Raw genomic sequence first — 13022 nt, forward strand, 5'->3', positions numbered from 1 at the left:
ATATTCTGTTATACGTGTAGGCATGGGCTTCTTAAGCATATATCACACTTCAAAGTTCAAATTCAGATTAAGATTCCCCCCTAACTTTTTACCATTTCCTCCCTCAATTTTACTAATTTTTGTATCACTCATATTTCATTTCAAACACAATATAACCTGTTTTGTTCTGTTCTGTTCTGGACAAACGCAGTATAACCTGTTCTGTTCTATTATGAAGATATTGTGCTGAAAGCAAGGTAAAATACGTGGTCCAAATTTGACCATGACCTGATATGATAATAAATGCAAAAGGACTATAATAATACACCTGCATCTGCACACCAGTCCAAAGACAGGCAGCATATTCAATGTACCACCAAACCAACAGGGGAATTTATTATTCATTAATAAAAATCAACAAGTATGAGTCTTTCTTTTAAAGAAACCCCACAACTGATCATCCAATCCAATCCAATCCAATCAACTACCTTAAATCCCTTTTTCAGGTTGCATACATACATGAGTTCAGAGTACCTTCCTTCACGTATATATGAATAATATATGATGGAATTACCAGTATAATGTACAAAGCTAAAGTAATATGTAGTAGTAAATAATTATACAATTTTTCAAGTTAATTTAAAAAAAAAAGATACTGAGAAACTGACCTAACTCCATCTTTTTGACTATTTATTCTCCATCACTTGGCTGCATCTCAGCAGAGTTGTCTCTAACTGGACTGGAACTAGGTTGCCTCTTTTCCGGCTCATCCTCTTCGGATTCTGACCACCCCCGTATTCTTCTTCCTGTATTTGATGAAGGTGCACCACCCTAATACAACAATACAGAACAAATATCAGCAAAAAAAAATGTCACTGTGTGTGTATGTGAGAGAGGGAGAGGGAGAGGAAGATTACTGTGTCGTCATCTGCATCGGAGTCTTCAAGGCCAGCAGCTGCGAGTCGATTATCATTATCATCATTATCATTATCGTTTGTTTGATTGTCTGGTTGGTAGTAGTTTGTTTCTTCATAATCTTGTTGATCATCATCCATTGGCTTCTTGTCTCTCTTTCTCTTTTTGTTACTACTCTTTCTTCTTCTCCTTTCCCCACCTTGTCCACCCTCCTCATCCTCTTGACCTCTATCTTTTCTCTTAGACCCACTGCTACTCTTCCAATGTTCCTGTAGTTTAACTAGCTTTTTAAAAACCTATCGTTTGTTTGAAAAAAAAAAACACTAATTTATGCAGGCAACAACTTACCTTAATACGCTCTAAATGCTGTTCCTGTTGCATCACCTTTTTCAGCTCATCCTCTTGTTTCCTCTTTTCCAACTGCTTTCCAACACACAACATAAATACCAAAAAAACAAACAATAACTGATGACTATAAAAAAAATATAAAATTTTGGCTGACCTTGACTTTCTTCTGCTCTTCAGCTAAACGACTCTCTTCCTCACGTATGGCTGCTTGTCTAGCAAGTTCTAGTCTATGTCTATTTTGTTGATCTTCCAGCTCAGCAGCATCACAATGAACTTTTGCAGCCTCAAGCAAATGTTTACAGTATCCAACATGTGTTTCAATTTTCTTCTCATCAAACCCATGAATCTGTAAATTCGAAGCTGCTGATAACTGACTGAATAACCGAACTGCATTTTTCAGCTCAGCAACCGTTGCTCTCACCTAAAAGAATCAAAATTTGTTATATTATTTATCAATATAAAGAATTATATAAAGTCACCTACTCACCTCATCAACAGTCCTTTTTGTCTTTTGTAATGTAGATGCTGAAAACTTTTGTAAGGTAACACCTGTGTCGAATCTTAATGTGTAATTTGAAGGTGCCAAGTGAATGGCTTTCAGTAATGTCTTTTTACAATCCTGCCATTGTTCAGCTTCATAATGTGTGCGCGCTAAATACAGAAGGATTTGACTGTCTGTGTTGTAGTAAAATTTCCGTAAACAATTTTGATACTGCAACAAAAGTTTAAAACAATATTCAAATTTTTATAAAAAGAAGTTTATCATAAGAGCAAAAAAAAAATATGGGGATAAATGTTTTGATACCATTTTAATGGCTAATGGGAAATTGCCTTGAGCGAAATGAACATGTGCTAAATTAATCCATACATCTGGCATCTGGACAAAAACACTTCCACTTGCAGCTTCTTGAACCTGATTTGAAGAAATGAACAGATTATAAATAAATAAATAATGACCTGTTTTGAGGTTTTAATTTAACAAGAATTAAAAAAACCGATTTGATAACCTGTGTAAAGAGTTCCTTTGCAATATCAAATTGACCTTTTTCAGCCAACACCACACCAGCACCATTTGCAGCATACATATTAGCTGGACGTTCTACCAAAACCTAAAAAAAATAAAAAATAAAAATATTAATATTTATGGAAATTAAAGAAGTATGCTTTCATCATATACCTTAGTGTATAACTCCTTGGCTTTTTCTAAATGTGTAGCTTCCAACTTAGGAGCTCTTTTCTCAGATCTTACTGCTGCAAAGTAATTCCAGTTCCCCTATATTCAATAGAATTTATAAATACATTACTAAAATCACAATTACAAAATTTCTGATTTTTGGAACATGTTATTTTACCAGACAAAGAGTAGCATAAGAATCTTTTCCATTAGAAGCATCTTTTGCTGCACGAAAGGTGTCTTTTGCCTTGACCCAATCATCATTTTTAAGCTCTAAGTCACCTAACATACACAATGCATCTGGATTTTTGTCATCCACCTCCAAAGCATCACGAATCTACAATTCAATATTTTTTTACATTAAAAAACAAAATGAAGGCGTATAAAAGATAATAAAATGTAAAAAAAAAAAACGATGTCAAGAAGAGATTAAGAAGTAGGAACCAATTCAATGCTGAGTGGGACATTATTTCGTGCTTTTGCAATAGCAGCAAGCCTTAAGTAAGCATCTACATACTCTGGAAACTGAGAGAAAAGAAAAGAAAAAAAAAAAGAATTTACATAAATATGCAAAAATTTATATAGATATAAAAATGTAAATTTATTACCTTGAACAAGATGAGACGATATAAAATGCTAGCAGTTTCTGTTTTATGCAACTGTTCAAATAGTCTAGCAAGGTTGGACAATGTTGTAATTTTGTCCCATGGTAATTCCACTGTAATACCATTTTTCTCAAGATTATGAAACAACTGCATGTCTTTGTAGATTCGAGCAGCTAAACTGGCATCCATTGGTTGATGTAACACCTTTCTGAAAGAATCAGATTGTGCTTCACTATCTATTAGCTTCATCCATATTCCATCACCAAGAGCCTCCTTAAAAGTTTGTTGAGCAAGCTGAATTCAAACATAAAGTATAAAAGATGTTTGAATGAAACCATATAAACTGATTTTTAAATCCATCAAATATATATATGGTGAAAGAAGCAAACCTCGAATTCCCCTCTTTCAAAATGAATGACACCAATATTGTTGAGAAGCTCAATTGATACTTCTTCGTTTGCCTTTTTTAAAAGATTCCTTGCCTTTCATAAGTAAGTAGTACATAGATATATGAAAATTAAAGAACTTGTGGCATCAAATATGATCTAAGAAAAAGGAGACATCAACTTCTTACAGTTTTAAATGCATCTAAAGCAGCTCCAGAGTCGGTTGAAATCAACAATTCTCCAAGATCAAGAAAAGCCTGCACCATTGTTTAAGATATTAGAATAGCAAAAAGCAGCTTTAATGAAATTACATTGAAAAGGAATCATCACATCTGTGTTCATATTGTTTTAGAGTACTATTCCACTGAATTTTGTGATTCATCAATCTAGGACATAACAGTAATTAAACATAACCTCAGGATCTCGTGGATCAATTCTGACAGCTTTTTTCAGAGCTTCATGAGCCTTGGTAGGTTGGTTGAGCTGAAGATAGATGTGAGCAACAGCCTGTGCATATAAAAAGTACAAATTCAGTTACTAGGATGTTAAAAAACATGTACAGTTTAAAGCAAATTTGCTCAATATTATTTGCAACTCACCTTCAATGTCTCACAATTTTCAGGATAAACTTCCAAGACTTTTTCAAAATTCGAAAGAGAGCTTTTAAAGTCTCCCAATTTCAGTTGCACTTGTCCCAAACCATAGAAAGGTAAAATGAACTCTTGAGGCTTATTCACTTCCTTTACAGATGCCATGTAGTATAATCCAGCCTTTTCATAATCACCCTGCATTAACATATCAAAAAAGCATTGCTACACCACGTACAAACATCATGTAAAATGTAAAACAAGATTTTGCAAATATATGAACAAAAGTCCAAACCTTGCTATGATATGAACGTGCAAGGTTATAATAGGAATGTGCCCTTGTTGAGCCATGAGAAGTTGCAGCAAGGGCTGTTTCAGTCAATTGCTCAACCAGAAAATGTTGGCCAGTGAAGAAGAAATGATTTGCCAGATAATTTAGAGCAGTTGCACAGTATGGATAGACATCAAAGGCTCTTTGCATCTTTTCCATTGCTCCCCTAATACCAGAAGCTAATAAAACAACATGACAATATCAATAAGAGTCATAAAAACATACATTTTACTATATCAACAAGATAAAAGTCATAAAACCAACCTTCATTTGATTGCAAATCCACAATTCCAAGTGCCACAAGAGCCTCAACATTTTCTGGATCTAACTGCAGTTATAAGTAGTTGAACAATGGACACATATAGACATTAGCAAAGTAGCAGCCACAGTTTTAGAAAGTACAAAAAACATACAAAAAGTAGTTAGCATATGACTTGCCTGCAACACACGTTCAAATGCTTGCTTTGCCCTTTCAAATTGACCTAATTTGTATCGACAGAGACCTATGCCAAGTCGAACAGCTGCAGGACATTCAGGGTATACTTGCAAGACCCTCTTTCAAAAGATAATGAAAAATTAGAATAAAGGGGATTGAAAGTAAAGAGAAGCAGGAAGATACAAACAAGGGTAAGCAGGTAAATGTTGTATGGATACAGAAACAGTGATAGCAGATATTAGCAATAAAGTAGAAAGCAGATACAGAGTTGCAATGAAAAAGAACCTTGTAAATCTCCAATGAACTTGAGTATTTCCCACGGTTGAACTCAACACAAGCCTGCATTAACCAAAAGCTATGTTATCAGTTAAACTACCAAAAAACAAATGTATAAAGAACATTATAATAGGAATATACATGGCCAAGAAGGGCAGGAACATTATCTCGGTCTCCATCTAACACAATCTTGAATGCAGAAAAAGCCTGATCCACATCTCCTTTAGCTAGTAAAAGCTGACCTGTAACCAAGTGCGTGTGTTCTAAGTTCTTATGGGATCTAGTGCATTCGTAAAAGTTGACTTGTAAATTTTGATTGTGTTTACCTTTGCCAACCCAAGTAGAAGGCTCATGCATATCGATTCTGGAGGCTTTGTTGTAGTATTTTGTAGCCAAAATGAAATGATCTTCTTTTTCTTTTTGTTTTGTCTCAATTTTTCCTAGGTAGCTAAAATAGGCACCAAGGGCATTTAAGATGGCAATTCTTTCATATCTCACGTCCGCATAGTATTCGTCGATTTCTGTAAAGCAAACAGGTTAATGGAGCCAAAAAGAATATCAAACTTAGGTTTAGAGTAACAATTCATTCGATACTATATAAGTTTGTTGATGCTAATCAGAACTTACCTGGACTGGACCCTTCTTCAAGAATTTGGCGAAACTGTTCAACTTTTCCTTGTTTAAAGTACTCCCTCTGCATCAAACCCAAATTTAACAAAAAGTTTGACCTAAATCACGAAAAGGAGAGACGAGGTTTTCCCACAAGGTCCATAATCGCATAGCCCTTGATCGAAACATCAAATAGTCTTGAATCATCGTCATTGAGATTCAATAAATTGCACGAAATTGAAATAAATAAGATATATCTCAAGCAAAGTTGTAATCGTTCATGAAACTCAAAATTTTAAGCGGCAACTAAATCTATTAGGTAATACTTAGGAACGAAACTAACCGCGATAATGAGCCAGAGATCGAGAGGCGCTTGTTCCGCCTTAAGAATGTCAAGGATATCAGTTGCGTCTCTAGGAAGTTGGTCCAGAGCCACTCGTACCTCCTCCTCCGAGTTCTGTACCGGAATATACACACAGGCCATTGACTCGAAATTAGGTTTTTGCTCCCGTCGGCAGAGCTCCGGTGTCTGATTGTCGTCGGAAAGTTATAGAAGGATTTTGCAAGGTTTAACAGTGTGGCTGCTCTCAGTATCTCACCAGGGTATTCTTTCTTGCACCCTCACCGGCGTCGTCATCCGCAGTCGTCAAATATTTTGTTTTACCGTTGGAACTTGGAACTATATCGAAAATATTTTCCATATATAAATCGAGTTATGAATTAATGTTTCTATAAATATAAATATTATAAAAAAATATTTTTCAATTTTCATAAACAAATCCAAATGGGATCTATGGTTTTATAAATTTTTTGATTTATTGGGATTCTATGGCTTCAATAATCTTTTCTTTTACGTTGGAAATATATATGAAAATAATTTGGTATATGAAATCTCAATATTGTTAAGATCAGGACTCGTGACCGTTTTATGTTTTGTAATATCGTTTATTCAAATTTGTTTGCATTATAGCTTGATAATACGTCAACCATAGAATAACTTTGACTTCTTAAACAAGTTTTATAATTAAACAAGTTTTATAATCATATTTGTTGTAGATGCAAACTGAAATAATTATTAAGAAAACATTTTAAGCAAAAAAAAAAATCATTATTATGACCATTGGTAACTAAAGGCAGAAGGCTAACTTGTATATCACGATGTTTGTCTCCTTCGAAATAATTATTAAGAAAACATTTTAAGCAAAAAAAAAATCATTATTATGACCATTGGTAACTAAAGGCACAAGACTAACTTGTATATCACGATGTTTGTCTCCTTCGAAAATCAATGAAGTGGTGATGTTTTATTTGTGATATGCAATGCTCAATTTTAGGTTAAATGAACATATTTTTAGGCTTGATTTCAAGCTAAATGTATAATTTTTTTTCTAGATTCTACATGCGATTTATGAGCACATTTAATAAATTCTTCGTATTTAGAAGAACAAAGACTAAAGAGGTCAGATCGGATCATGGTATATCTTACTATCATAGTCGTGGTTATAAAATCTAATCTTGTTTTCGGACTCAGGTGATTGATATCATTTTTGTTTGTAGAATATTAAGATCAATTGTTATCCGGTAAATGTGTATTTTGGATAATTTGTTATTTTATATGTTTATTTGAAAAACATGAAAAGAATACAAAAGATATATTCCATTTTAAGATTTTAAAAATACAAATTCAGTTTGATTCCTATCATAACATATGCTTAATTTTCATAGATAATAGGCTTTGAGAGCATTAAAAGGTCGTGAGAGAGTGTTTGTATTATGCTAGTAATTATCTTTAAGTATTTTGATTAAAAAAACATTAAAAGTATAATTGATTTAAATAAAGAGTTTTCGATTTTTTTTCTTTCAATTTTCACCATGACCTAAATATCAGACATACTAACCATGTTTTTCTGCACTTTTGGTATTTATATTTCTATCCATTTTTCAGTATTATGTTTTTTAGGAATAAACTATGTATAAAAAGACAACAGTGGTGCCATTCATCCCATTCAACATCCCCCAAAAAAAAATCATAATATTAATTAGAGGCAATCTTACGCTACTCGATTTGTTTTTCATTATTATGCTTTCTTCGATACAACCCTTTCGCAAAAGATAAACTTGGATGTTATTAATACTATAATTTTTTATAAAAATTATATTCTTTAATGTCATTGGTATTTGATGTATGTTTTATGAATCATTACTAGAGTTATAAAAGATAACTTGTTATTTTGTTAATGTTACTGATAAGCTTGCAACTAGTTTTCAGCTAGTTTTGTCAACCATAACATGAAACAATGCATAAGATGTTGATTGATAGTTTAGGATCAACTCATATCTCATTAAATCAAACATGGGTTATAGGCTACTCTAAATTTACCATTAACAAATTCTACATCAAACAATGTTTCAAATCTTCAACAATTTACAAAAAAATAGTCTAGTCATCTTGCCTTACAAACAAAACCACCCTTGTACAAACATAAGAAAGCAAAGAAAACAAACACATTTCATATGGTTCTATGTATACTAAAAGAATACTTACAAACACAACAGCTAAATCAAAGCTTCTAATCCCAAGTCATCCAAATCCATGCATTAACACCAAATGAACCTATTCCACATCAAAATTGTAAGAAGATGCTAAATTTAAAACCACCAGATAGAATAAAAGACCAAAGTTTTTAAAAAACTTACTCAAGTCCCATCAGTAGGCAATGCAGCCATGAAAGAATTATAAGAAGAATCCAAGTCAAACTGCAGTTGCCTTGACTGCTGTTCAGTCAACTCATCAGCCGCCCCCATTTTTGCCAACCTCCCAATCCACTCCTTCATCTTAGTCTTCCCTTCAAAATCCGGGGGCAAAATCGACATTTTGTTCAACGAACCCAACAAATCAGAAAGCAAAGGAAAAACTTGGTCAACAGCCACCATGTTCAGCTTCAAAGTATCCATTGCAGTGATGAAATTCGCAACACATTCCGCCACAATGGCAGCTGAGCTTCCACCGGAAACGGAGGCTGCCGCCCTGTGCTCCACCGTGGCGGGGACGCCGGAGGTTATCAGGCGGTTCATGGCGGCAGGGCAGTCCATTTTGTATGTGTCATGGAATCTTTCGATACTGGGGACTGTGTCTTTTAGGTTTGATGAAAGGGTTTTGAAATGTGCAATTAGTTTTTGACATTCTGTTTCATAATCAGATGATGGGATTATATCACGAACGTATGCTTTTTCCAGTTTTTCTGTGGCTTTGATTATTGCATAAAGTTCAGCAAAATTTTCATACATTTCTCTCTCACGTTTATCATTCCATAGCTTCACTTCCATCTATCAAAATATCAAGTGAAAACAGAACACACCATCTGAATCTCCAGTCGAATTCCATAATTGGTTACAAGTTAAGAATATCTAGTGAAGAATTTGATAGCTACAGATGCAAAAGAACTCATTCATCCAAGTTTTCTAATTCTTTCAGGTAATGTAAAGCATTGGGAGCCTATTCAAAATTAGTCAACGGAAATCAAAACGCGTGTTGTTCTTGTGAATTGTGGGGATATAAAACTTTATAACATTCGAAATCACTTTAAGATTGGATTAGTCAACAGAAATTTAAAACGTAATATGTGAAAACGGATGGGGTTTGAACTTTACACATAAAATCAGACGAAACCAAGATCCAGTTGGGACCAAGTGATCGGTCGGAGCAGTTTGAACTTTTATTGAATGTTTATCAAGACTGGAAAGCTGATAGAATTCAAGATCAACTCTAATCTTCGATAAACTAGGGTTACAAAGTAGGAAAAAAAAATCATAATTCGCTCCAAATCAGCAAAGTGTAAATGAAACTAGGGTTTAATCGTTAATCTATGTAGATTTTGAACATCGAAATAGATACGACTGATTCAACGAAGCAGAAGATGAAGGCGTTACCTGATTCAATGAATGACAAAGATAAAGCAGAGCAACGACCGATGATAGGGCGATGACCAGATATGCGAATTGTAGCGTCTACTTTGATGAGTTAGTGTTATAGCGAGGTATAGGGTTTGTCTTGGATGATAAGAACGATTTGGTCAAGGAAGAAGAAAATTCAATTCCTTCCTTAATCCTTCCCTATTGCATTTTGAGTTTACTTAAATTTAAATTTTAGTCTCCTGGTCGTTTCTATTTTATTGTTATTCACTGTAACATATTCCTTGAATTTTTTTTAACGACCATGAAGGTTGGGAAACACATAACATTATATATACTATCAATTGTTAAAATCTTGAGGAACAGATAACACCAGGTAACCTTCTCGACTCCTCCTTGGGTGCGCGATGTAGTCATTGCCATTGCTGTCGGCTTTTGTCGGCGTTTCTGTTGACTTGAGCGACGTCAGCCACCAAGTAGGTGGCTGAAAGCTACCATTTCGGGTTGTATAGCATGGTTGGAGTTCATAAGCATTTTGATCCAAGGTTTGGCGCACCACCATGGCAGCCAACCATGGTGGTTATCGTTTCTATCATCTCTCGCCACCACCAGCCACCGTGGATGGCGGCTGAGGGTGTGTTAATGGGTTGATTTTGAGTGTAAGTGTTGGTTTCAGAAATTACGAGGATTGGATGAGTGATTGTATGGCCAGAAAACCCCCCACGACCACCGTGAGGTGTGGCTGCCACCGACCACCACCGCTCGAGGAGGCAGTGTGTGGTGCCCGTTCTAATGAAACACTGATGGGCCTAAACACTTAATCTTGGACTGGGCTGCTTCGTATTGGGCTAAGAACCCTAATTAGTGTTTAGAAAATCCTAATTTTATGAGGGAATCCTAATTCGTATTGGGCTAACAAACCAACACGAGGTTTGTTGGTTTGGGCCTATCGGGACCCGCGCTTGGACCAATGGACTGAAGTTATAACTCATGACGATTTTATTATATGATGGCTTAGTGGAATCATGGACTTAATGGGTTAAGTCATTAATGGGTTAAGTGAGAAACACTTAACCCTAATCATCATTTTATGAGGAAACCCTAATTTTTACTTGGGCCGTGTGTTGAGCCTTTTATTGGGCTTTGGTGATTAGGCCATTGATGAGCCATCCAAGAGCAGTCATGTGGACTAGAATATTTAGATGGGCTCTAGGGTAAGGCCCGTGTGAGGGTTTGGGCCCAATTTTCCAATTGGGCCATAGTTGGGCCATTAGAGGACTTTTTGTAAACCCATTTGGTATTGGGCCTTGGTGGGCCCAATCAGCTTGAGTTAGTTATGGACCGGGTTGGTGGACCATATTTAGACCTAGTATGTGAAGGTTGGTCTTAAATCCTAATGGGGTTAATTATGGGTTTTGACTCAGAGTTAGAGGCCGAAGTACAACAACAACATTTATAGGATTTGTTCGCCAACCGAGGTGAGTCTTCTCAGTATACTTTACCTTGAGTGGTAGTTATGTGTGACCGGAAGGTCTTATGTGCTTACATTGAGTATTATGTTATCCTGTTGTATGTGACATGCTATGCATTATGTCTTTGTGATTTATGCTATGCGGAGTTTATAGACCGGACCAGAGGGTCCAACGATTCATGAGGCCGGAAAGCTCAAGCAGACCAGACTGAAGGGTCCAACGAGCTTAGGACCAGAGGGTCCACAGAGTTATGGGACCGGATGGTCCCACTGAGACACATTGACCAGAGGGTCAACAGAGTTATAGCCTCGAGTGGCTAATATGTGTTGTATGTGGTATTTTGGGGAACTCACTAAGCTTCGTGCTTACCGTGTTATATGTTATGTGTTTCAGGTACTTCTCAGGATCACGGGAAGGCGACAGCTTGATTGTACACACGAGATGGAGTTGTGTTCGAGGATCCTGGATTTTATTTAAATAATTATGAACACGTGTTTTTGATAATTGAAATATTGAGATTTTGTTATATGTGTTGTTGATATTTATGTGATTTTAAAAATGAAAATTTTGTATGAAAATTTACAGTGTTACAAGTTGGTATCAGAGTCTTGGTTTGAGGGATTCGGACGCACCTTCGGGTAGATCTGGACTCAAACTGAGGATTTGAGAATTTTTTTAAGGAAATGGTTTTTCTAAAACGAGCAAGAGTTTCTAAAAGAATACGAGTTGGAGCAGTGTGTACAATCAGCCAGAGCCCGAACGGTGATTTCCCAAAATACCATTACGTTTGTATTATGAGATATTTATGAGATATGCTATGAGATATTATGCATGCTAGAGATAGGCTAGGTGTTTCATATGTTAGGACTAGAGTGGCCTGGTTTGTGATGCCTTAGCCTAGGAGTTATTGTTATCGGTGATGCGCTTCGAGCATGTGTTGAGTAAGAGTATCCAGCCGGAATCCTCTAGAGAGGGTTTTGAGTAAAGGGGTAATCTAGGAGAGATACCTAGATGAGCATGTGAGGAGTCTACTGAGAGAGTAGTCAGATACCTGTGTGGGGTAAAGTTGCTTGAGTTCGGTGGTATCCTTAAAGTATGACGAGAGCAAGTGGGTAATGACTTAGAGTGGTTTACATGTTAGTAGAGATTATTCGATGCCCGAATGTTGCTTGCTTCGTGCTTTGTGGAACTCTTGATGATGAGATCCAGCTACTAAGTGAATATGACGATATTCAGGAGGTAGATGGCTGGCATCATAAGGAGTTCTTCAGCAGTTGATGGCGGGAAGTGTGAGAAGCTAGGAATAGCCTAGGAATGGGTGACCCTAGTGAGATGAGTACACCGACAGAGTTGGATATTTCGCAGAGGAGCGAACACGCATGACGGGGTTGGTGAGTGAGAAGGTCGAGCAGCTACTTAGGGACTCGGGGATGGTCCGTGTGGAAAGTATGGGTAGATGTGGCAGGTAGTATGGGCCCGTACTACTGAAAGCAGAGGACCCATACTCGATACAGAGGACATTCCGGAGGTTCTAAGTAGCAAATCGAGAGGTGACTTCATGGTTCGAATACCATGATTTGTAGCAGATCGAGAGGTGATTTCATGGTTCGAGTACCATGATTTGTAGCAGATAAAGAGGTGATTTCATGGTTCGAGTACCATGATTTGTAGCAGATCGAGATGTGATTTCATGGTTCGAGTACCATGATTTGTAGTAGATCGATAGGTGATTTCATGGTTCGAGTACCATGATTCGTAGCAGATCGAGAGGTGATGTCATGGGTCGAGTACCATGATTTGTAGCGGAGTGAGAAGAGATAACATGGCTCGAGTACCATGATTCATAGCAGATCGAGGGGTGGACACATGGTTTGAGTACCATGACCCGTGGCGGCTAGTGTTACTGGTTCTACCAGTTATTCCGTGGTGATTGGTTAGACTGAGATCAGATGTGAAAGAGTATGGGGCCAAAGGGCCATGATTAACGAGTTT

The 13022-nt window shown here is 36.4% G+C and overlaps 1 protein-coding gene and 1 pseudogene across 3 annotated transcripts; both read right to left on the minus strand.

The window, feature by feature from the left end:
- Positions 1–433: 433 nt before the first annotated feature.
- ELF8 (binding protein) lies at positions 434–6321 on the minus strand. Its single transcript, XM_079002856.1, has 23 exons — positions 5990–6321; positions 5665–5731; positions 5364–5558; positions 5179–5279; positions 5047–5100; positions 4764–4880; positions 4590–4653; positions 4290–4504; positions 4007–4192; positions 3822–3914; positions 3596–3664; positions 3411–3503; positions 3025–3315; positions 2861–2941; positions 2595–2753; positions 2420–2515; positions 2250–2351; positions 2048–2155; positions 1730–1954; positions 1397–1663; positions 1243–1314; positions 897–1163; positions 434–810 (listed from the first exon to the last, which is right to left on the minus strand). Exons 1-23 carry the CDS (start codon positions 6128–6130, stop codon positions 670–672), a joined length of 3204 nt encoding a protein of 1067 aa, XP_078858982.1. The 5' UTR covers positions 6131–6321; the 3' UTR covers positions 434–669.
- Positions 6322–7988: 1667 nt separating this feature from the next.
- Positions 7989–9761, minus strand: LOC145054625 (vacuolar protein sorting-associated protein 28 homolog 1 pseudogene; annotated as a pseudogene). 2 transcript variants are annotated; one of them, XR_013684861.1, is made up of 4 exons: positions 9577–9761; positions 9298–9427; positions 8344–8973; positions 7989–8260 (listed from the first exon to the last, which is right to left on the minus strand). The product of XR_013684861.1 is annotated as a vacuolar protein sorting-associated protein 28 homolog 1 pseudogene, transcript variant X2 (transcript). The 2 variants fall into 2 exon arrangements; XR_013684860.1 differs by lacking the exon at positions 9298–9427.
- Between the last annotated feature and the right edge of the window lie 3261 nt (positions 9762–13022).

This window comes from Lactuca serriola, chromosome 5 (assembly GCF_051521515.1).
Source record: "Lactuca serriola cultivar US96UC23 chromosome 5, Lser_US96UC23_V15, whole genome shotgun sequence".
Lineage (NCBI taxonomy): Eukaryota > Viridiplantae > Streptophyta > Magnoliopsida > Asterales > Asteraceae > Lactuca > Lactuca serriola.